This window comes from Saccopteryx bilineata, chromosome 3 (assembly GCF_036850765.1).
Source record: "Saccopteryx bilineata isolate mSacBil1 chromosome 3, mSacBil1_pri_phased_curated, whole genome shotgun sequence".
Taxonomy (NCBI): domain Eukaryota; kingdom Metazoa; phylum Chordata; class Mammalia; order Chiroptera; family Emballonuridae; genus Saccopteryx; species Saccopteryx bilineata.
In genome coordinates this window covers 265,293,921-265,316,529 of record NC_089492.1, presented here as the reverse complement: position 1 = coordinate 265,316,529, position 22,609 = coordinate 265,293,921, and the positions used below count along the sequence as shown (strand labels likewise).

The 22,609-nt window shown below is 51.4% G+C and overlaps 1 protein-coding gene across 3 annotated transcripts in view; it reads right to left on the bottom strand.

The window, feature by feature from the left end:
* Nucleotides 1-22,609, bottom strand: part of STK40 (serine/threonine kinase 40) — a 42,674-nt gene that overhangs the window by 7,980 nt on the left and 12,085 nt on the right. For 2 of the 3 annotated variants that reach the window (XM_066269636.1, XM_066269638.1), the window contains exons 2-6: nt 11,088-11,207; nt 8,964-9,049; nt 8,457-8,600; nt 6,355-6,582; nt 5,099-5,151 (exon numbers count right to left, since the gene is read on the bottom strand). In XM_066269636.1, the coding sequence (XP_066125733.1) occupies nt 5,099-5,151; nt 6,355-6,582; nt 8,457-8,600; nt 8,964-9,049; nt 11,088-11,199 (623 nt within the window). In that variant the 5' untranslated portion in view covers nt 11,200-11,207. Of the gene's footprint in view, nt 1-5,098; nt 5,152-6,354; nt 6,583-8,456; nt 8,601-8,963; nt 9,050-11,087; nt 11,208-16,558; nt 16,681-22,609 lie in introns of those variants that run through there. The other variant, XM_066269637.1, reaches the window with a different exon arrangement.

The window sequence follows — 22,609 nt, the reverse complement described above, 5'->3', positions numbered from 1 at the left end:
TCAGCTGGCTGGCAGAAGGGCCAGGGAGGACGGCAGGAAGGGGAGCCACAAGATGGGCCTTGGCCACTCTCAAGGGTGGAGAAACTCAGAGGTGGGGGTTGTGTGGGGATGAGGGTGGAATTCCCCAGGAGCGGCATCCAAGAGGCTCCCAGAGCCCTTCAGCGATCTCGGGGAATTCTGCTGGCACGGGGCTTGGTGCAAAACAAAGGCCAGTCTGTCCTCTGCCTTCCAAATGGAACTGTGGACTCCTCTCCATATAGGCCCACCCAGTCAATGCCAAAGAAATCTGACTGGTAGCCCCCAGTGTGCAGGCAAAGGGTCTTAGCCAAGGATTACGGCATGACGAGAGCTGGACTGCTCCAGCTCTGAACCACCCATGTCATTGTCTTGAACGTGGGACTGCTCAGTCTCTCAAGCACAAGGTCCCCACAGAGCAGAAGCACTGTGTTTCCTCCCCCTGCTCAGGAATGGCCATGGCAGCTGGCAATGCATCCTGCCGCTGGGAGGCTCACGACACTGGGAGGAGGACCACTTGGGAGAGTCTGGTGGGCTTGGGAGTCGGATTCCCAGGTTCCAATCCTGGCTTTGCTATTTCCTGGCTGTGTAGTCCTGGGCATGTTATTTAATATCTTGCTAAACCTCAATTTCCTCATCTGTAAAACAGGGGAAATATTAGCAACTAACTCCCAGGACTGTGTTAGGATTTAACAAGGTAGGAATTTAATCCCACAGCCTACTAGGCGGTAGAGCAGTGGATAGAGCATCGGACTGGGATGCGGAGGACCCAGGTTTGAGACCCTGCGGTTGCCAGCTTGAGTGCGGGCTCATCTGGTTGAGCAAAGCTCACCAGCTTGGACCTAAGGTCGCTGGCTCGAGCAAGGGGTTACTTAGTCTGCTGAAGGCCCACGGTCAAGGCACATACGAGAAAGCAATCAATGAATAACTTAGGTGTTGCAACGAAAAACTGATTGATGCTTCTCATCTCTCTCCATTCCTGTCTGTCTGTTCCTATCTATCCCTCCCTCTGATTCTCTCTGTCCCTGTAAAAAAAAAAAAGAAAGAAAAAAAGAATTTAATCCCAGCAAAAGCCCAGGGTCTGGCGAGTAGTCACTGATTACTAACTGCTAGCTCAGATTAGCATGTCATCCTCAGACAGTGGGCAGAGGCTACCAACGTGAGACCCTGGGAAAGACACCAAGTCTTAGGCAGTGGGAGAAAGGCGCCCCATTGGGACCACACACCCTAGAGCACATGTGCCAGTGTGGCTTAGCCATCCACTTTGCAGGAGTGGGGGTGGGGCTGGAGAAAACGTGCAGAGACTATGCACGGTTAGGCAGCAGGGTCCACTTGGCTTGCACGGCTCTGCCCGCCAAGGACCCCGGAGTCTCTCCCACAGGAAACCACATGGTCAGCTCCAAGCCTTCTGAAGCTTGGCAATGCTCCCCTGCCTGGCCACTACCACCCAAGTTGGTCGGGTGGCGCACAGATCCCTGGGAGTCCAGACCCCCAGGCTCGTCCTGGCAAGGGGGGTGAGGGAAGTGAGGGATGCAGGGAGGGAGCTCTGTGTCAGCAGGATCCGCTCTGAGTGAGTCACTCTTGAGCTATGGCCCTTTGGGCTACCACAGTGTTTTTCTCCTTTTCTAGGAACTTGGTGTGCAACTTGCCTACCCAAAAAGAAAGGAGGAAGAGGAACCCACAGCAAACCTCACATAACCCCAAGAGGGGATTTCAGATTTCAACCCTGCCTTGCATCCAAAGCAGATTGAACCTGTCACTGCAGCTGCCTGCAAACACCTCGCCCAGTTCCTCCCCGGGAGCGCTCTGTTCCACTGTGGGTCTAGACGCAGGCCTCCAGCCTGCCCGCCTGCCTGGCCAGCTGCAGTCAGGGCCTGGCCTGAGCAGCAGGAAGGGGCTGCAGCTCCTCCAGGCTGACTTTGAAAAGATGCAAGCAAGGTCTCGAGAGGAGAGGGGCAGGCCTTGGACACACACAGAGCAGGCCCTGGACACTCAGGGTAGGTCTACACCATACCACCCTGCCCCTTCGAGAAGGGCCACAAGTTAAGTGCGATGTGGCCAGAATCTGTCTGCTCCAACATAGAAAGGGGATTATCAGATTAAAGGAGGGCAGCCAAAACGCACGGTCTAAATGAGGGGCTGGTGCTCTGCAATCCTCAGAGAAAACTCACACACACGCTGCTGCAGTTACACTGTGACTCAAGAGTGTGACCTTCATTAGTGCTGGCCCTGGCCGGTTGGCTCAGCGGTAGAGCGTCGGCCTGGTGTGCAGGGGACCCGGGTTCGATTCCCGGCCAGGGCACATAGGAGAAGCGCCCATTTGCTTCTCCACCCCCACCCCCTCCTTCCTCTCTGTCTCTCTCTTCCCCTCCTGCAGCCAAGGCTCCATTGGAGCAAAGATGGCCCGGGTGCTGGGGATGGCTCCTTGGCCTCTGCCCCAGGCGCTAGAGTGGCTCTGGTCACGGCAGAGCGAACCCCCTGGTGGGCGTGCCGGGTGGATCCCGGTCGGGCGCATGCGGGAGTCTGTCTGACTGTCTCTCCCCGTTTCCAGCTTCAGAAAAATACAAAAAAAAAAAAAAAAAAAAAAAAGAGTGTGACCTTCTACCTACCTTCCCAGAACTGAGGGGGCCTAGAGAGATGAGAAGCAGAAGCAAACCCATCATAGAGACAAAGAGGCCTGGGGCACTGGGGTGGTCACAGCACAGGAGCCCTGACTTCCCATTCCCATAACAAACCTCGGGGTGCTCATGAGAACCAATGAACAGTCCTGTGGAAGGCTGCAGGGAATGTGGGCTCTGCAGCCACGTGGGCTTAAGTTCTCAAAAAAACGTGCCCTTTCTTTGTGAACAGTGAGCCTGAAGTCCAGAGCAGGATAGGACCAACCCAAAGTCCCAAAGAGGGCCCAGGCTGAGTTTGCCATGCTGACAATCTGCTCTCAGGGCTGAAGGGCTGGTATTGACACCTGCCCCCATATAATTCAGAGCTGGGGTCAGGCGCTGCATGGGGCTGGGCGCTGGGACCCCACAACAGGTGTCTTCATCAGCCACTCAACACACAGTGGGCCTCACCTCCAGGGAGAAACAAGGGGCCCTGCCTGCGCTGGCCCATCTCAGCAGAGAGGTGAACATACCCCCTCTCACAGATGAGGAGACAAGCTCAGTGACACACATAGATGAACTAATCAACGGATAAATAATCCAACAAACAAGCTCTCAGGTCTCAAGGGTAATTAAAAGGCAGCGCTAATCTGGCCTGTGGTGGCGCAGTGGATAAAGCGTCAACCTGGAATGCTGAGGTTGCGGGTTTGAAAGGCTGGGCTTGCGTGGTTAACACACATATGACAAACAATCAATGAACAACTAAAGTGAAGCAGCTATGAGTTGATACTTCTCACTACCCTGCCCCCCTCTCTCTTCTTTCTATAAAATCAATAAATAAAATCTTAAAATATATATAAACAAACAAAAAGGCAGCACTAGGCTGTGAGCCAGGTCTGACCCCAGGCCCTGCTCCTCCGGGGTCCCCTCCCGCACTCGGCCAGTCCAGTCACAGGTTCAAGTACTTCCCCTTCCTTCCCTCCTCCCTGTGGAGCACGACAGGGTCAGGCTGGCCATTCTTTGCTGGTCCTTCACAAATTGACCTGGATGGCTGAATCACTCCCCCATGCAACTGGCCCCAGCCATCTACGCACTCGCCCTCAACACGGCGGTATGTGCTTTCGGGCTGGTGCCCCACCGCACGGTGAGCTCTGGGAGACAGGTGAATGGCTGAGGTGCAGCGGCGTCCGACCGCAGCATCTCGGGCTGGCACCACAGGGTCTGGTGCCGCCATCCCCTCCCCTGAGATCCATCTCTCTGAAGCTTCTTTTTCTTGTGACTGCTGTGGCTGTGGCCAATTCATAGGACAGTGGCCTCTCCCAGGTGAGTGACCACATTGTGGAAGAAACCACCACCACATTTCTGCTGTGAGATTTGTACTGCGTGCCATTTGCAAGCCCTCTGACCCACATCAGCAACTGGAGGTGAGAGGCTCCGAGAGGGAGTGAGGGGCGAACCCTGGGTTTCTCAGACCGTGGTGTACCGAGTGAGCTCTCCTCCCCTTGGTGCTGGGCCCCTGCATGGTTGGTGTCCCTCTACTGCTTTCCCAGGTCGAGCCATTGTCTCCCCGCTGCTGGGAGTACAGGCGTCTGACCACTTGTAGCTGTGCCCTTCCCTGGGAAGTCCCCTTAGCCACAGGAAACTGCCTAGGGCTATGCCCCACCCTGGGCACCACCCACATCCAGTGACTGGCCGCAGTGGGGGTACTGGGCCATGTGCCCCTTGCCTTGATCTGCACCACAGTTCAGTTTCTCTCCTACCCTCTGAGGCTCCCCCAGTAAACCTCCTGCACACACATCTGAATCTGCTTCCTGGGAACCTGACCTGTTTGGCTCATCTGTCATTCCTTCACCCATCTGTCCATTTTTAAGTCATTTACTGAGCACCCACTGAGCATGAAAAATGGACGGACCAGGAAGGATCTCTGAAATTCTTCTCAGAGCTCTGTCTGTCTCCTTCCTAGCCTGACAGGTAGTAGCTCAGTGGATAGAGCGTTGACCTGGGACACTGAGGTTCTGGGTTCAAAACTCTGAGATCACTGGCTTGAGCATAGGCTAATCCAGCTTGAGCACAGGGTCACTGGCTTGAGTGTGAGATCATCGACATAAATCTACAGTCTCTAGCTTGAAGCCTAAGGTCACTGGCTTGAGCAAGGGGTCACTGGCTCAGCTGAAGCTCTCTGGTCAAGGTACATATGAGAAGCAATGAACGAACTAAGGTGCTGCAACTATAAGTTGATTCTTCTCATCTCTCTCCCTTCCTGTCTCTCAAAAAAATAAAGTAACTCTTCTCCCTAGCAAGCATTATAATCCATGTGGTAAAAGACAGAAGCAGGTACCCATCCCCACCAAAGGGATTCCTGGGAGAAGTGGGCTGAGTCTGAATCCCTGTGGGACTACTGCAGGGCACAGGGGACCTGGGAGCTGCAGCACATAGCCTGCTCCAACCCCAAGGTTACCTCACGAGAGAAGAAAAGTGGGTCTCACCTCTTATTGAGCACCATGTTGCCGAGCTTCAGGTCTCTGTGCACAATGTTTTTCTGGAAGAGAACACACACATGGTTTGCACCATGAAGATGAGGACTGGGGTTGGGCCCAGCTTGTAAGACGGATGGGAAGGCAGAAAAAAGCTCTGTGACATGTCTTTTCAGGGTCCTGCCTTGAGTTGTAGCCACAGACAGACCAGGATCATTCTAAGCCTTCATCAGCCACGTGTACAAATGGGGTGGTATGTGAGCCAGGCAACCTGTGCCCCACCCAGGGTGGTTTCCCAGCTCTTATCACCTGGGGCAGGAACCCATGAGGAAATCCAGTCCTTTCTCCACTTCCATCCAACATCTTTTTTTTTTTTTTTTTTAGAGACAGAGAGAGTCAGAGTGAGAGATAGACAGAGACAGACAGACAGGAATGGAGAGATGAGAAGCATCAATCATTAGTTTTTTGTTGAGCATTGTGGCACCTTAGTTGTTCATTGATTGCTTTCTCATATGTGCCTTGACTGTGGGGCCTTCAGCAGACCCAGTAACCCCTTGCTCGAGCCAGAGACCTTGGGTCCAAGCTGGTGAGCCTTGCTCAAACCAGATGAGCCCATGCTCAAGCTGGTGACCTTGGGGTCTCGAACCTGGGTCCTCTGCATCCCAGTCCGACACTATCCACTGTGCCACTGCCTGATCAGGATCTATCAAACAGCTTATTAAAAAATAAAACATCCCTGCATGGATAGCTCAGTGGGTAAGAGCATCATTCTGAAGCACAGAGGTTGCTGGTTCGATCTTGGTCAAGGCACATACAGAAGTTGATGCTTCCTGTTCCTCCCCCTACCCTTCTTTCTCTCTCTCTCCTTCCCCCACCCCGCCTCTCTAAAATGTATAAAAGAAATATATATAAAATAAATATATAAAACAAAAGCCCTGGTCGATGGCTCAGTGGATAAAGCACTGTCCTGGAGTGCCAAGGTCCCAGGTCTTGACTGACAGGGAAGCCCTGCTCTGGGTTCTGCTCGGCCGGCCGGCCGGGCACCCTGTCCCCAGGACTGTGGGCTGAGGCCTGCAGCACTGTGCCTCACTGGGTGTCCATGTCACCTGGCCACTTTCCTGCAGTAAAGGATACCTGGGTAAGGGTGGGACAGAGCAGCAGCAAGAAGGGTGGCTTTCTGTGGCTCATGGGGCCCAGAGGCCTCTCTGTCGTGGGGGCCCAGGATGCTCTCGCGCAGGAGAAGGGGTTGCAGAGGAGCGGAGCCGCACCTGGTGCAGGGCTTCCACCACGCGCACCACGTCATAGAAGATGACCACGGTCTCCCGCTCGCTGAGCCTCTTCTCCTTGATGACGTAGTGCTGCAGGTTGATCAGGTCAGCGGTCTTGTCGCTGAAGTCGTGTGCACAGAGGCAGTCCAGGACGAGGCAGATGCGCTTCTTCATCTTTTTAACCATTCGGCTGGACTCTGTGTCCTCAACGATTTCACAGGTACGGTCCTGGGAGGCAAGGGGCAGATGGAGCTGGGGCCAAGGCTTTGACACACTCCCCTGGTGCTGGACGCACAAAGTAACGAGGGAACCTGGCTGAAGCCTGCATGCGTGTGGGCTAGGGAGGCCTGAGGCCTGGGCAGCGTGGACCACAGGGCCACTCAGCGATGTCCGGCTTCCCGTGTACCAGTGCCAGGCTCAGCAGGGGATAAGGTTCCAGCAGCTTAGCTACAGGCTTCACGCTTTGATCCTAATACAAAGTGTTTGGATCAGGGCTGGGCACTAAAAGCCAAAGGGCCCCCCGAGCCCAGTGTACTGTAAACCCAGGGCCCTGGACACCCTCCCCTCCATGGCACTCCAGGGATCCCAGCGATGACCACTGTACACTTCCTTCCAATATCCAAGGCAGCGGATGTGAAGTGACTTGTGTGTCTAAGAAAACTGCTTTCCCATGAAAGTGGGACTCCTGGGTAGCCACATGATAGCAGTTAAAAGCATGACTCTGGCCCAATGGCTGGGTTCAGGCCCCAGCTCCACTGTGTCCAAGATGTGGGCCCCGGGACAGTCTCTGGCTCCTCACCTGCCGACGGGAGCTGGTAACCCCTACCTCACAGGTTACTGAGAATAAGATAGCCCAGGCTGGGAGCTAGTCCTGCCCCAGCAGGGCTCGGTAGGTGGGCACTGCTCCCAACATTGCGGTTGCCACCTTCTGGACCCATTTCCTTGCTGAAAAGTTATTTCAAGTAAGACAAAAAATAGGTACAACATGGAGACTTTTGTCCTAGCAGCTTGAGGAGGCCCTCAGTGTCCTCCCCAGCCTCTGGCACATAGAAGACTAGAAATATCAATCACCCAGGCTCTCTTATCCAAAATGACATAAGCCAAGGCCACGCTACAGAAGCTAGCAGAAATGGAGTACTAAGAAATCATCATCCTTGGTCTGACTTCATGTTTAAGTTGCCTGTAATCGCACACCTCAGAATGAAGACCTTGGTGGGGTGTATGTAGGGGGTGGGAGGCATTTTCATTTATTTTATTTCAGGAAATCAAGCTGAGAAGGAGTTTTTATTGCCTGAAATAACCATGATGAGAGTGAAAAGGGGCAGCTCAGTGCTCTGTACACTCTCATTCATCTTCCCACCCACCTACCAAAGCGGGCATCGCTATGAGTCTCCCCGCTCTACAGATGAGGAATCGGAGGCTTGGGGACCGAGTGACTTGCCTGAGGTTACACAACCTGAGCCCAGGACTGCTGGCTGCAAACCCTGCGTGCACTCCCTGCCACCATGCTGCCTGGTGTGTACCAGGTCCATCCAAGCAAGAGGGGCCCTGGACAGAGCACCTGGCTGAGGGTGCTGCAGGGGCTCTGGTGTATCCCGAGCAGGAGGCCTCCTGGGCATCTGAGCCTGCTTCTCCACTTCTGGAGACACGATCTCAGTCCTGCCCCAAGGAGGGCTCTTTTCAGGGTACAAGTAGCTAATTAGTACCTATCGTAAGGCACCTGGAACATCTGAGCACGAGGGCTTGGGGACACTTGTTGAACAAACTGGAATGCCTGGCCAGGCAGAGGGACTGCTGGCCCCAAAACAACTGAGGTGGCTCCAAGTGCCTGTTCTTTCTCACTTTGCTTTCCTCTTTTCTCAGAAAAGCAGCTTTTCAAAAAAAGGCTGTAAGATAGGAACTGTGTGCCTTCCTGCCAGGCTGTGATCATCACAACAGAACTGCAGGGCTGGGCCCAGCCTGACCTCCAGCCCACCACCCAGGAAGTCTTGACATACCCAGCATGACAGGTCACAGCATGAGCTGCTCAAAGTCCAGATGCGGCTCCAGCAAGTGCCAGCCTGGGGTGAGGGTCAGGGAGGAGGGGACGGGCAGCCACTCACCTGGAAAAGCCCGTGGTGGTGGACCACACCATCCTGCATGTGGAGCAGGGAAAGCAGAGAGTACTCGGTGTGTAACAGCATCTTGCCTTGCCTTTCCTCCTGGCTCTCTATTCCTTGGTCCCCCCTCTCCTCAAGGGTAAGGATCTTTAGGAAGGCACACAGACAAAAAAACAACAACCCAAAAACCTTACTTTACAAAGCAGAATGACCAGGACAGGAAAAGCAGGGCGTCACGTTGTACCACGCAACACTTGCACACACACTCACACATGCACCTACGAAGTGAAACAGTTTTTCTTAATGTGACAGCAATGTAATTTATGCACAGATAAAACTCATTAAATCAAGAGTTGTTCGGAGAGAAGCTGTGAACTTGATTGCTTCTCGGGAAGAAATGGTGTCACTCTTGTTCACAAGTGGTGTAGGTGCCAAGGTGGAAAAAAGGGAGCCAGGCTGGCAGGATGGCCCCCAAACCCCCAGCACCCCAAACCCCGGTGCCTCATTTACCTTCAGCTGATAGAAGTCATCGGTGCCATCTTTCCTTGCCAAACACTGCACAATGCTTGGCACTGGTGAGTTGCCCAGGCGGGGACCTATGGCACAGAGAGGCTTACTGCTCAGTAGCCCTGTCTATGGTGGCACCATGTCACCATGTGGCCTTTGTCTAGTTCTTCTCTTCAAGTGGGCACCACAGTTGACATCCACTGAACTCACCCCAGAGTCTCTCCTAGTGGAGAGTTCTCACTGTCTGCCCTCCAAAAATGAAGGGTACGTGTGCATCGGCTTGGTACACCTGGTTTCACAGGCACATCTTTCAAAAAGAGGGGTTCTTGACAGTGGGTGCAGGCTGGAATGTCTGCAGAGCACGTGTTAAATACAGTGATCCCAGCTGCACCTGCCCTCTGAATCAGCAACTCTAGGGTGGGAATCCAGGAAACTACGCCTCTACCAGGTTCCTGGCCGTCTGAGATAGCCACGTGGCCCCAGGCCAAGTAACAGCTTTGGGGAACTTCTGTATTTCTGGAGACGTATACTGCTTATTGTTCTGTGACAGCGCCCTGCCCGAGCTTTCAGATCATAAATCAGATGTCACTGTATCACTGCACTGCTAAAAACCCTTAACAGTGCTCAACTGCTCTGAATATGCAATCAAAACTCCTTTATTGACCTTCAAGGTCTGGCAGTATTTGGTTCCTCACGATCTTTCTAACTGGTTATGTTTCCCACCCCTCTCACCATACTGCTACACTGGCTTCTTAATTCCTAAGACATTAGGTCCTTCCCTGCCTGGGGCTTTTGCATTTGCTACTCCTTCTGTGTAGAATGCTTTCCCCCTGCTCCTCACATGGCTGGCTCCTTCTTATCCTCTGGTGTCTGCTCCTCACACAAAACCTTCCTTGCCTCTCCCCTTCTTACTCTCACGTCATCCTGTTTACCTCCTTAAAGGCACTTACTGCCCCCAGTGATGATCTTGTGCGTTGCTCAGTTTTCTTTTTGCAACCAGAATGCTAAGTTCTGTGAGGGCAGGAACTTGTTGGTCTCGCTGTGCATGCATCCCTGGCAAACAGCACAGCTCGGGCACAGAGTGGGCACCATTAATTACTTGCTGAGTGAGTGGAGCTGGAACTATCCTGTGCCCATAAGTCCAGATGCTGTTCTTCCAGCAGAACTCATGGCCTCTGGCTGCTAAGGCAGGCAGGGTCCTCAGAGCCAACCCTACCTGCAACCCTCAGCATGAGCAACCTGGACTTGCTGAGTCTCTTAACACCACACAGGAAGGATCTGCTGATCCTCCAGACCACTGGTCATACCCATTCTACACGATTTCTGTGCTAACTTTACAAGAAGTTTCGGGGGCTATACCAAATGCTTTGTGAAATTAATTGTGTCCTCCAAGAATGGTCCAAAAAGTTCCTTGGATGACGGCCCTTGGGATCTAATGCAGCTTGTGTGCTTCCTGTGGGAGACATCCTGTGGGAAGAGATAGTCTAGCTCCCAGCTGACACTGATCTAAAGTGGTGCAGCTACAACAAAGTGACAATTCTCTTGCCTGACTAGTGGTGGCGCAGTAGAAAGAGTGTTGGCCTGGGATACAGGTCTCAGGTTCGAAATCTAAGGTTGCCACTTGAGTGTGGGCTCATTTGGCTTGAGCACCAGGTTACCTGCTTGAGTGCAGGATCACTGACATAATTCCAAGGTCACTGGCTTGAAGCCCAAGGTTGCTGGCTTGAGCAAGGGGTCACTGGTTTGTCTTGAGCCCTCAGGTCAAAGCACGTTAAGAGGAGCAATCAATGAACAACTAAAGTGACGCAACTGTGAGTTGACACTTCTCACTTCTCCCCATTCCTATCTCTCTCCCTTTCTCTCTCTCTTATAAAACAAAAAACAAATATAATAATAAAAAAAAAACAGTGACAACTCTTGTATAGGGCAACCTACAGCTCCAGATCTCCCACAGGCATAAACAGACTCTAGCTAAGGTGCTGAAGCTGGGCCAGACTGAGGGCTGGTCAGGACCCCACAGTGTGGGTGTGGCACTGCACGTCCGTCCATAGGTCAGACAGTGCATGCCAGTGCGCCCTGTGCCTGCTCCCAGCACCCCACTCACCCGGCACGGAGAGGCTTACTTACCCAGGATGAACGGTCCAGCTCTCTTTGCATTATTTCCGGAAATCCCACTCCCTAGAGCCTTGGCCCGGGCCGACGTTTCTCCAGCTCCTCTGTCTGATGCTCTCCGCTTCATTCTCAGCTCTGGACAAAATAGAAAAGAGCCCCTCGCACTGAGCAAGTCAGCGAGTTTCCTTACACTAACCCAGCCTCCAAGTCTGTTACTTGGGGATGCATCACACAGCTGCCGCTGCCACCTCCTCCCCCTCGCAGAGGAGCACTGAAGGTTCCTGTGACAAAGAACCAGGGCTCCTTTACTTGGGAGCTCAAGGTGCTTGTACTTCAAGGTAGCATGTACTGCCTATAGAGGTGGGCAGCCAGCTTGCAACCCTCAAAGGGGTTGGTCAAACACAGAGAGAACACTGGGCTTTGTGCAGATACAAACTGCATCCTGTGGGGTCCCCAAGAGACCACCACAGAGAGGAGACTTGGCCTGGAATGAACTATTCCCAAAGTGTGGACTTTCCTTCTGTCAAATACCTACAGCCAAGTGGCCTGAGGTGCTGACTCCTGGGTTCCACTCCACGCCCAGCGCTCTGGTCTCTGGGTTTGGGCCCCGGGAGAGAGCACGATGGCCGTGAGACTGGGGGATTCTTATGCCTATGAAGGGTGAGGGTTCTGCCCTGCCGATCTCCTCTCCGACTCTCCTTGACTCTTATGTCCTCTCAGACAGAACACTCCAAAGTTGTCAATGGAAGGTTTGCCTTCTCTTTCCTTTCTATTTTCAAATTTTCTTTAATTACTTTTACGAAAAAAAAAAAAATCTCCTATGCATTTAGGAGCCAGTTAAAAACCACCAATGGAGATTGTGACCACTTGGATTTGCTGCATAAGCCCTACCCATCCAGGGCTAAAACGAAAGGCTGACACAGGAGCCCGCTTCCAGGAGACAACAGCCTATAGACATGGATTTATGAAAAAAGGGTCGCAGTGTCCTGGAGGTGGGGCGAGGAAACAGCTAGTACACAGATGGGTTCCACAGAGAGGGCAGAGGATCACAGGGACACCTAAGGAGAGACCTGGCCCAGGGTGGGTGAGGGGACTCAGGGGAAACTCCCCTGAGGAGGTGGCATGGAGTGGGCCAGGCAGGGGTCCGATCACTCCAGGCAGAGGGGCTTGGGTGAGCAAACGTACAAAGGTAAAAAACGGCATATAAGCAGCCAACTCTAAGCAGTCGTGTCACTGGAGTGTACAGTGTGAAGCAGGGAGTGGAGAGAGGTGACCCAGAGAAGGGGCAAGGGTTGTATCTAGGGGCCATGATGGCCACATCAGGAGCAAAACGTCAGGAGCTGAACACTCACCCCTAAACTTCTATAATTTTTTTCTTTATACAAAAGTAACTGGCATCCCTTCAGGAATGTTAGAAATTATAATAGGCAAGGCCCTGGCCGGTTGACTCAGTGGTAGAGCGTCGGCCTGGCGTGCAGAAGTCCCGGGTTCGATTCCCGGCCAGGGCACACAGAAGCGCCCATCTGCTTCTCCACCCTTCCCCCTCTCCTTCCTCTCTGTCTCTCTCTTCCCCTCCCGCAGCGAGGCTCCATTGGAGCAAAGATGGCCTGGGCGCTGGGGATGGCTCCTTGGCCTCTGCCCCAGGTGCTCGAGTGGCTCTGGTCATGACAGAGCGATGCCCCGGAGGGGCAGAGCATCGCCCCCTGGTGGGCAGAGCGTCTCCCCCTGGTGGGCGTGCCGAGTGGATCCCGGTCGGGCGCATGCGGGAGTCTATCTGACTGTCTCTCCCCGTTTCTAGCTTCAGAAAAATACAAAAAAAAAAAAAAAAAGAAAGAAAATATAATAGGCAAAAATAAGAAAGTAAGGTGCTTGTGATCTCACCACCTAGATGTGACCACTGTTCACATTCAAGTAGACTTTCTGTGTTTGCATGTATATTTGTGGTTTCCATTATTACAAAAAGTTGGACTGCTCTGTGATACCATTTTGTAAGCTTCATTTTCTCCCACTTAAAATATTGATACATCATGAAGGTGAATTTTATGGTATATAAACTATATCTCAATAAACCTGTAAGCAAAATAACACAAAACACCATTACTGACATTCCTGCCTGACCATATTCTTCTGTAGCATCACTTGAAATAGCTGTCTCCTTGGTAAGAATAGATCATGATTTATCTGACTACAACCTGACTCAAGGACATCTAGAGCCTTTCCATTTTTAAATACTTTTATTAACAGTCATGCGCCAACATCTTGGCATACTTGTCCCTCTCCCTCAAGATAAACTAAGAAGTGGAATTGCAGGGTCAAACAAGGAGCACATTTTTAAAGGTGTTTCCCATACACTGCCATGCTATTCTCAGGGAGGCTGTGACAATTTACATCACATCAGCAGTGTGGCCAAGAAACTTCCCTGAGGAGGTAATATGGAGTGGGTCCCAGGCCTGCAGCGGGACCATGACTATGTCCTTCTTTCTAAAGACGGCCAGTTTGATGGGCAATAAAAAGTACATCATTGCTTAAATTAATACTTCCTTAATTATTCAAGAGGTTGAACTTGTTTCACATGATTAGTGATTGTATGTATTATTTTTTAATGAATTTACAGTTCATATTTTTCTATTTTTTATTGCTGTGTATTGGTCTTATCAGTTTTTAGAAACTCTTTATAAATTAAGGACATGACCAACATAGGATGTAGTTTTCCTTAAATCTTTTAAAACTTTTTAAAATTAAAAGCCCTGACTCAGTAGCTCAGTTGGTTAGAGCATCATCACATACACCAAGGTTTTGGGTTCTATCCCCAGTCAGAGCATATACAAGAATCAAGCATGAATGCATAAATAACTAGAACAACAAATCAATGTTTTTCTCTAAAATAAATTTTAAAAAGCTAAGAAATGATTAAATGTTTATATAATTAAATAGCTCTTTTTCTTTAGTTTGTGTTTTCTGTTATTCCTGAAGGCTGTCTCCACCCTAAGAACAGGTGTGGACCTGCTACTTAGATTAATTTAAACCTTCCCATGCTGCCACTCTGGCCCTTATTTCAAACCCCAGACTACTCCATGCAGTGACCTGGAGTAGGAGAGGTGGCCTGACGTACTGCTAGTCTGATCCACCACGCTTGCTTCCCATCAAATTCCAATTTGTTTTCAGAGCTGTGCCACGAAGGTGCAGACCCATGATTTCATGCCAAGAGAAACCGGGACCATGGGACTCAGTAGGCCCTGACAGTCCCCAGATGGAGCGGAAGCCACAGTTAGGCTCAGCCGTGACTTCTGCCAAAGAAGCTCATGCTGGAAGCAGATTCCAAGTCATTTACACAAAAGCAGGGGAAAATAAAACCGCTTCTAGACTTAAAAAAGGTGTCCAGAACACTGCTCCTCGCTTTGCTAACTTCTAGGCATCATCTCAATTTAAATATCACTTCCCGCCCTGGCCGGTTGGCTCAGCGGTAGAGCGTCGGCCTAGCGTGCGGAGGACCCGGGTTCGATTCCCGGCCAGGGCACACAGGAGAAGCGCCCATTTGCTTCTCCACCCCTCCGCCGCGCTTTCCTCTCTGTCTCTCTCTTCCCCTCCCGCAGCCAAGGCTCCATTGGAGCAAAGATGGCCCGGGCGCTGGGGATGGCTCTGTGGCCTCTGCCTCAGACGCTAGAGTGGCTCTGGTCACAACATGGCGACGCCCAGGATGGGCAGAGCATCACCCCCTGGTGGGCAGAGCATCGCCCCATGGTGGGCGTGCCGGGTGGATCCCGGGCGGGCGCATGCGGGAGTCTGTCTGACTGTCTCTCCCTGTTTCCAGCTTCAGAAAAATGAAAAAAAAAAAAAAATCACTTCCCCAGAGAAGCCTTCCTTGCTATTCCTACTACCAGTGGGTCCTATAATTTTCATTTGTAGCACTTTCCATATTTTGTGAATATATATTTATTTGTATATTTATATGCTTGCTGTTTTTCCCCCACCGCTAGACTAAAAATTCCAAAGGAGAAAAAACAACGCTGCACAGCGAGTACCTGGCCCAGCAAATACACCATGAATGGCTGGCTGCCTTCCCTCCAGTCCGTGAGGGTTCTCACCAGGTCAGCAGCCCTGTGCTGCAGCTGCCTCTGCCCTCCTCCTTCCCTGGATCACTAAGACTCCCTCTTTTCCTGGTTCCCTGGAGAGCACCACGGAGGACTCATCCTATCTGTGTAGCTGCTGCCTAGGCGCCTACGCACAGGCATGGTCTAGACAACAGTTTGCCGGGAGCAGCTGCAGCACAGACAATGAGTGGGCTCAGCCTGACCCCACCCACCCCACTCAAGATTCAACTCAAGCAAATGGCACGGGAACTGCTCCAAAATGTAGGCAGACAGAAGGATGGCAGCAGACGGGCAGGGAGAGGGAAAAGATGCTGCTGGCAGGGGAGTGGTGGCAGGCTGCTTCCTCTCCTAAGCATCCCTTCCTGACACGCGGGGCTGCCGGAAGCAAAGGAGGCAGCATGAAAAGTGGAAGCTGCTGCAGGCTCACTAATGAGGGGAGCAAAGGCCCCTGGGGACAGGCAAGCCTATTCCCTCCACCCAATCAATGCACAGGGAGGGTGTGCCCCACTTTAAATCATCTCAGAGGCACACCTGCAAATGGTCTACAAATGCTCCGATGGGGGAAGCCACTTGGAGTGATCCTGGCTTCATAGTGAGATCTGTGACGTGGGACCTCTGGCTACTATGGTCTCACAAGGACTTGGGGCCAGGCTGCTTCATGGACACTGGTTCTCAGGCTGGGATAAGGGGCCCTGGCCCAGCCTGGCTAAGGGACAGCCATTTGCTGGTGTTTCCTGGGCCCTCTTCTCAGCTCCCCAGGAATTTAGCAATCCTGGCTTAGAAGTCTCTAGAACTTTAAATTTGTCAACTATTCTGTGTGCTACCCTTCGACATCATGGCTGGTTCCCGAAGAACCTGGACTCCAGAGGAAGCTCAGTGAGGCAACAATGGGGTGAAGGGTAGAGGCTGGGAGGGAGGCAGTGAAAGCAGCTTACTGCAGGGAAAGCCTGCCTCCTGCAGGCTGTGCTCTTCAATCTGTAAAGCGGGGGCTCTGTGTGCGGGGCCCGGCCTAGGGTACAATCGTGGGCCTGAGCATGAGGGGGGGCCTCAGCTCCGTGACAACCACCATGGCATGCTTGGAGGAAGGGAGGCCTGCCCTACCCTCTCAATTTGGGGTAAAGGTCATGTCACCCCAAAGCTGCTGGGCCATGTGAGCCAGCTCTCCCAGAAGGCAATGAAGGCCAGGCCATTAGCACCACATAAGGTTCTAAGGACCATCAAGCCAAGTCCCAAGGTGCAGTGTGACAGGGTACAGGAGAGTTGGGTGGGCTGAGTTGGGCAAGACACCCTATGGCAGGAGACAGTTCAAAATGGCGGACATACCACTCACCTCAGAAGGAGGTTGCCTGCAAAGAGAAATGGCACTAAGGCCTCACAAGCTCAATCTTTCCTTACCTCCACTCAACCACAAAGCAGTCAAAGGCTGGCCAAGGCTAGAAGGGGTCTCTCACTCCAGCAGAAGCAGCGCACAGGCCTTCGCACAGATGCGCAGATGCATGGCCCCAGACAGTGGACACCTACATGTACACAAAGCCAGAGCAAACCGCCACTCCTGTGGGAGACTGCAAGTGGCAAAGCCTTTGTAAGTTCAAGGTTTAGCAAAAGGCTAAGCTCCCCCACCACCTCCATATTAGCTATAAAGCTGAGTATTTGCACTCATCCGAACCCCCCACTTCACTTGCTTAAGTTGCTAGAAGCAATTTACATGCCCTTCCTCTCACCCTGTTTGTTCAGATGTTGGTTGATTTCAGTTATGGGTGGTGGTGGGGTTCCTGTTTACACCTTAAATGGATTCCTGTTGATGCCTTAAGAGAATTCCTGTTTTTGCCTCAAAGTTGTGACTTTGTATCAGAGACTTCCTTATTTGCATATGGCTATATAATAAAGCAAACCAGGGGCTGTTTCACTCTGGCAAGCTAAAGGCATTGCAGAGGCCTCCTGATCCCACCCTTTTTTCGCTTTAAGTCTATTTTCTTAATTCTGCATTGTCTCATGCAGGACCTGGAATTACTAGCTGTGCTGGTTTGCGGCACACTCCCCACAAATATGAGGGGCAGCTGTGGGACCTGCTCACATATGCAGACACTTCTGCATTCAACCTCGCCCTGCTTTCTCTGAGTTCCTGGAGAAATGGGTGACCCTGCAAACCAGACTGGCAGAGGCAGAGTGCAAAGGCAGTCCCTACAAGGAGCGAACGCAGACCTCAACCCATGCAGCACTTACTGTGTGCATATGCAGCTGGTGGCCATAATCTGTCAGGAGCTTCTCTTTGTGCTCCTGCTAGAAGCCAAAGGACTGTGTCCACACTGCAGGGTCAGGCTGAGCTGAAGCCATCAGTGTTCAAGCTGTCCCTGTCAGCAGCCCTTATCCCTGCCCCCATGTTTCCTGGCTCTGTCACAATAAAACAAAACAAACAAATACAAAGTTCCTGGCCCTGGCAGTGGTAGAGCGTCGGCCTGACGTGTATAAGTCCTGGGTTCAATTCCCGGCCAGGGCATGTAGGAGAAGCGCCCATCTGCTTCTCCACCCCTCCCCCTCTCCTTTCTCTCTGTCTCTCTCTTCCCCTCCCGTAGCCAAGGCTCCACTGGAGCAAAGGTGGCTCTGGGTGCTGAGGATGGTTCCATGGCCTCTGCCTCAGGTGCCAGAACGGCTCTGGTTGCAAGTGAGCAATGCCCCGGATGGGCAGAGCATCGCCCCCTGGTGGGCATGCTGGGAGGATCCTGGTCTGGCATATGCAGGAGCCTATCTCTCTGCCTCCTTGCTTCTCACTTCAGAAAAATACACACAAAAAAAGTTCCCGAGCTGTGCGGGCTCTATTGTCTGGATTTTATCTCTGACAATGCCTGCTGAAAGTAGGGCCCTGCACCTCTGTTCAGCCAACCTGGCACCTGGCAGCGCACAGAGCTCCCACCCATCCCTGGTCTCAATCCTACTTGCCATGTGATAAGGGGCTATGTGTGCACACCCACAGCTGATACCAGGAGGAGGGCAGAGTCTCTGTCCACAGGATACTAAGGCAGCAGAACAAAGTGGTTAGAGCAATGTGTCCTTGTATTTTTCCTGTCATAACAAAGAGAAACATTTGTACAGCACTTGGGGGTGAAAGGACTGGAGGTCCCCCGTCCTATGTGTGTCCCCATCTTATGCCTCAGGCTGAAGGGATCACCATCTTGACCTACATAACCCACCCTGGATGGGAACCTCTGAGTCAGTAAGGATTTGGAGTGAGCAAACCTGGGTTCAAAGCCCAGGACCATTACTTAGTAGTGATGAGATCTTAGACAAATTACTTATTTTGTATCTGCAAAATGGTACACAATCTACCTTTCAAGGTTGGTCTAAGGATAGAGTGAGACAGTCCATACAACAGGCTCAGCAGAGTACCTAACTGGCACATTGTAAGCATTTGAAGAACTGTGCTACTGTTAGCTTAAACACAGTAGCATTGAAGTTCTCCTGCCCAGAAAGAAGGGGACAGTTAGGTACTGAGTTAGGGAGGTGGTGAGCAGTAGGAAGGTAAATAGATTAAAGGAGTAAGAGACCTTGAACCTGCTGTCTGCCAGCTTGAGACTACAGTCCAGGGGGTTTGATGGCCAGCCTGAGTGGCATGCTCACCTCATTGCGGGGAAGAGCTGTGGAGGAGTAGAGGGCTGTGGGCAGTGCCAGGTGCACATTCTGCAGTGGAGGGCAGAGGCCCACAGCATCTATCTCATTGTCTTGTTTTGTTCATTGGTCTATGGGGAAAACAGAGGCTGGAGCACCAGCTAGCAATTACCAACTTGGGGCACAGTAAGGGACCACCCAGCAGGATGAGGCCACCCCAATTGGGTCCCTCATTATGACCCAGTTGATAAGGAATTAAGATCTAGTGTCTCTAGTCCAAGATCTGCTGGAGGGTAATTGGGAGAAGGGGACAGAGCACATATACTGGGTTATAAAACTTCTACTATCTAAGGACACAACTGGGTGTATGTATTTGTCAAAACAACTGAATGACCTGTGACATTCACTCAGTGTATATACATACCTTAATTAATAAAAAAAAGCAAACTGCAACCTTAACCAAATGGTCAAAGTTAATATCACCAATAGCAGAACTGAAAACATGTTACCCCAGATATGATGCACTTAGAAGTTTACACCACTTATGTATTTTTTTTTACCCAAAATGCATAAACTCGATCTGATCTTCAGTCAAACCCAAATTGAGGGACATTCAACAAAACAGGCCTGAATGCTTCAAAAACATCAATGTCAGATAGTTTTTAAAAAAAGACTGAAGAAATAGTCTAGGATAAAGGAGACTAAAGATATATAAGTAAATGTGATGGGTTATCCTGGGGGGGTTTATAAAAGAATATGACTGGGCTATTGGCAAAATCTGAACTGAATATGAACAGCATATGAGATAACAGTATTGTGTCAATGTAAAATTCTCTGAACTTGAAAACTGCCTTGAGAAATAACACAGGACATAGAGTGCCTTTATTTTTAGGTGATAGATACTACCATTTGGGGTTGAAGGGTCAGGATGTAATTGATTCTCAAGAGCCTGGAGACAGAGGAGAAAGTGCAACCTGCTGAGAAAGCTCCTAAAACCCTGGAGGAATATCCTGTTCAGATCCACAAGTTCCAAAGGGATTTCTAGTGGGCACACAGCTCACAGTCGCAAAACCTGCAATCGCATACTTGTTGGGCAGAGCCAGCCTGGCATGAACAGGAATTCAGTCTTGACTGTCCCCCTTCCTTTCCCACCCCAAACACTGTGCTAAAGGAATGGGGGGGGGGGGCTTTGTGCAATCGCCAGATCTGCCACCTGATGGCGTCTTTCTGCAGTGCATTTTCAAAGGGTTACTCTTGGCATCAGGTTCACGGGGATGGGGGCACTGCTCTCCCTCAGGCTGAGCAGGAAGGATACAGGAATGACTCCATTAGAAGACTCCACCTCAGCTACCTGTGTATTTGGGGCTGGACAGATTCCAGAAGGCTACACTTTTCTTCTTGGGGACCTGGGGCTGCAGTATCTGTCTCTGCTTTGCAGGTCCTCCAATGCTCCCATGGTCTTCAGGAGGAAACAAACTCTTCAGTGAGTGGCTAGACCCAGGCTACCTCTCCACTGTCACTGCCCTTATACGCCTCCTAAATCCAGCCACACCAATGACTCATAATTCCCTAAGTGTGCCATGAACACCCTTGCCCTGCCCTCCTCTCTGGCTGGCTTGTCCTCCCTCAGTCCTTGCTTGTCACTTTCTGCAGCAAGTCTTTTCCTTCAGCTCCCAGAGAACGTGAGCATACTCTGTCCCCTCCTGCTGTGCTGTAAGCATTGGTTTACCTGTCTAACTCGCCCTAAGCCCAGCTTGTGGGCACTCCTTTGGGAGCAACCCCAATCCACCTCTGCTTCCCTGCACCACGCCCACTGCTGGCAAACTGCTCTGAGAAAATGGAGAGTGTAGGTTTGTTGTGCACCCAGAAGGCACTAATGCCCATGCTGGGGCAGGGGACAGAGCTCCATATGACCCAACTAGAGGCCAGCGGTTGGAATGGGGCCCAGAAGAAAATACGGACAGTTGACTAGCTCATGGCAGGAGACAGAACCCAGTATCAGAGACCCAGAGGGGGTCGGGGGTCAAAGCGGTAGGTAACTGGGCTGCCAGGGTGCTGGGAAGTTTGTCCAGGAAAGTCTCATGTCAGAAATATCTAGATGCCTGAGGCAAAGCGCTCTAGGCTGGCTGACTGCCAGAGGTTGTGCTCTTAGTGCTCTGCTGGGAGCAGCCTTCACTGAGGAATGAAACCCATTCACAGCATGCCTAATGCGTGGGCCCACCTCCTACAGGCAAAGGGACAGCCCGGCCCCCTGTTGGCTGAATTCATCTAAAAGATCTGCTTTCTTGCAGCAAGATGTGGGAGGTTGGGACTGACCAACTAGTCTGTACCCTCTAACAGTCTATCAGTGACAGGTCCTCCTGGCCATTCCAGGGTTGTAGTGTGAAGGTTCTTCTGCTGGTCAGAAAAAAATGCCTATCACTTTTGCTTCCTCCAGAATGAGACCTTCTGGCCCAGCTACGTGTGTAGCTGACTATACCTGGAATGGAATGCCGAGGCTGTCGTGAGGGGGGTGAAATCTGAACCCATGATCCCGCTAAGATGGTTTGTGGCTCTATGCTTTATAGACAAGACCCCTCCACACACGGGGGACACCAGTTCCCTTGAAAACTTGTGGACCCCTCCCTGGATGGTGAATTCTGGTCTCAGAACCCAGTGTGAGGCCCACATTAACTAACTTCTGTATAAGGCTTTATAGCTTACAAAGCACTTTCAAATACACTATTGTAACTGATCACCCCATACCCCCAAGAACACAACATTTTCTAGAAAAAGAAACTGAGGCTCAGAAACACTAACAGAACTGCGTAAAGCCTCCTGGCTAGTTCTTGAATGATTTCACCTGAGAACACAGATTTTCCAACTCCGAATCCCACGTATTTCTACTTGACCACACCACTTCCTCAGCTGCCCTTCTCCACCTGATCATGGCTGTGGTTCTAAGAATGTCAGCCACAGATAGGAGAGTACCCTCTGGACTCCTTAGCAGCAAGCATTCTCCTGGAATCAGGAGGTGCCAAGCCAGAAAGCTGCAGCTGAGCAGGGAGAGAGAGGGGCCTTGCTTGTCCCTGGAGAAGGTGTTCCTCCCTTCCCTCCAGGCCTACTCTCCATCTACAAAGTCAACCCAGGGAACCCAGAGGAATTCATAGAACCAAGTGTTTCAGAAGAGGGACCAGTTACTCACATGCCAGTTGGGAGTGCAAGACGGATTTTGGGGTTAGGCTGGCCCAGTTTCAAATTTCAGCTTCCCACCTGACCTGTGGTGGTGCAGTGGATAAATGCATTGACCTGGAATGCTGAGGTTGCCGGTTTGAATCCCTGGGATTACCCAGTCAAGGCACACACAAGAAGCAATTAGTATGATTTGATGTTCCCCACTCCTCCCCTCCTCTCTCTCTCCTGTCTAAAAATCAATAAATAAAACCTTAAAAAATTTTAGCTTTCCTTACTCACTTGCTTTGTGACCCTGAAGTAGTCACCAACCCTCTGTGAGAGTCAACTACATTCAGTGGGCTTGCCTCAGTTTCCTCGTCTGTAAAAGTGGGATGACTGAACGATCAGGCAGGATGTGTGGCTGGAGGTGTCATGAGGTCTACTGCGGGATGAAAGGTGAGCTCCATGCTGAGGTAACTGTCCTGATGACAAGTCTCTTTGGACGAGTACCTTTTTAACTATCATTTGTAGGGCACCTACAGCTTGCCAGACACTGTTCTTAGTGTTTCCTAGGTTTTCTTTAATAATCACTTTATGAAGGGAAGATTTCCCCCTTTTATCGCTAACAAGCCAAAGCCGAGAGATCCTGGCCTAGCACAGCTGGCTGGAAGGGGCTCTGGTGGAGGGCTT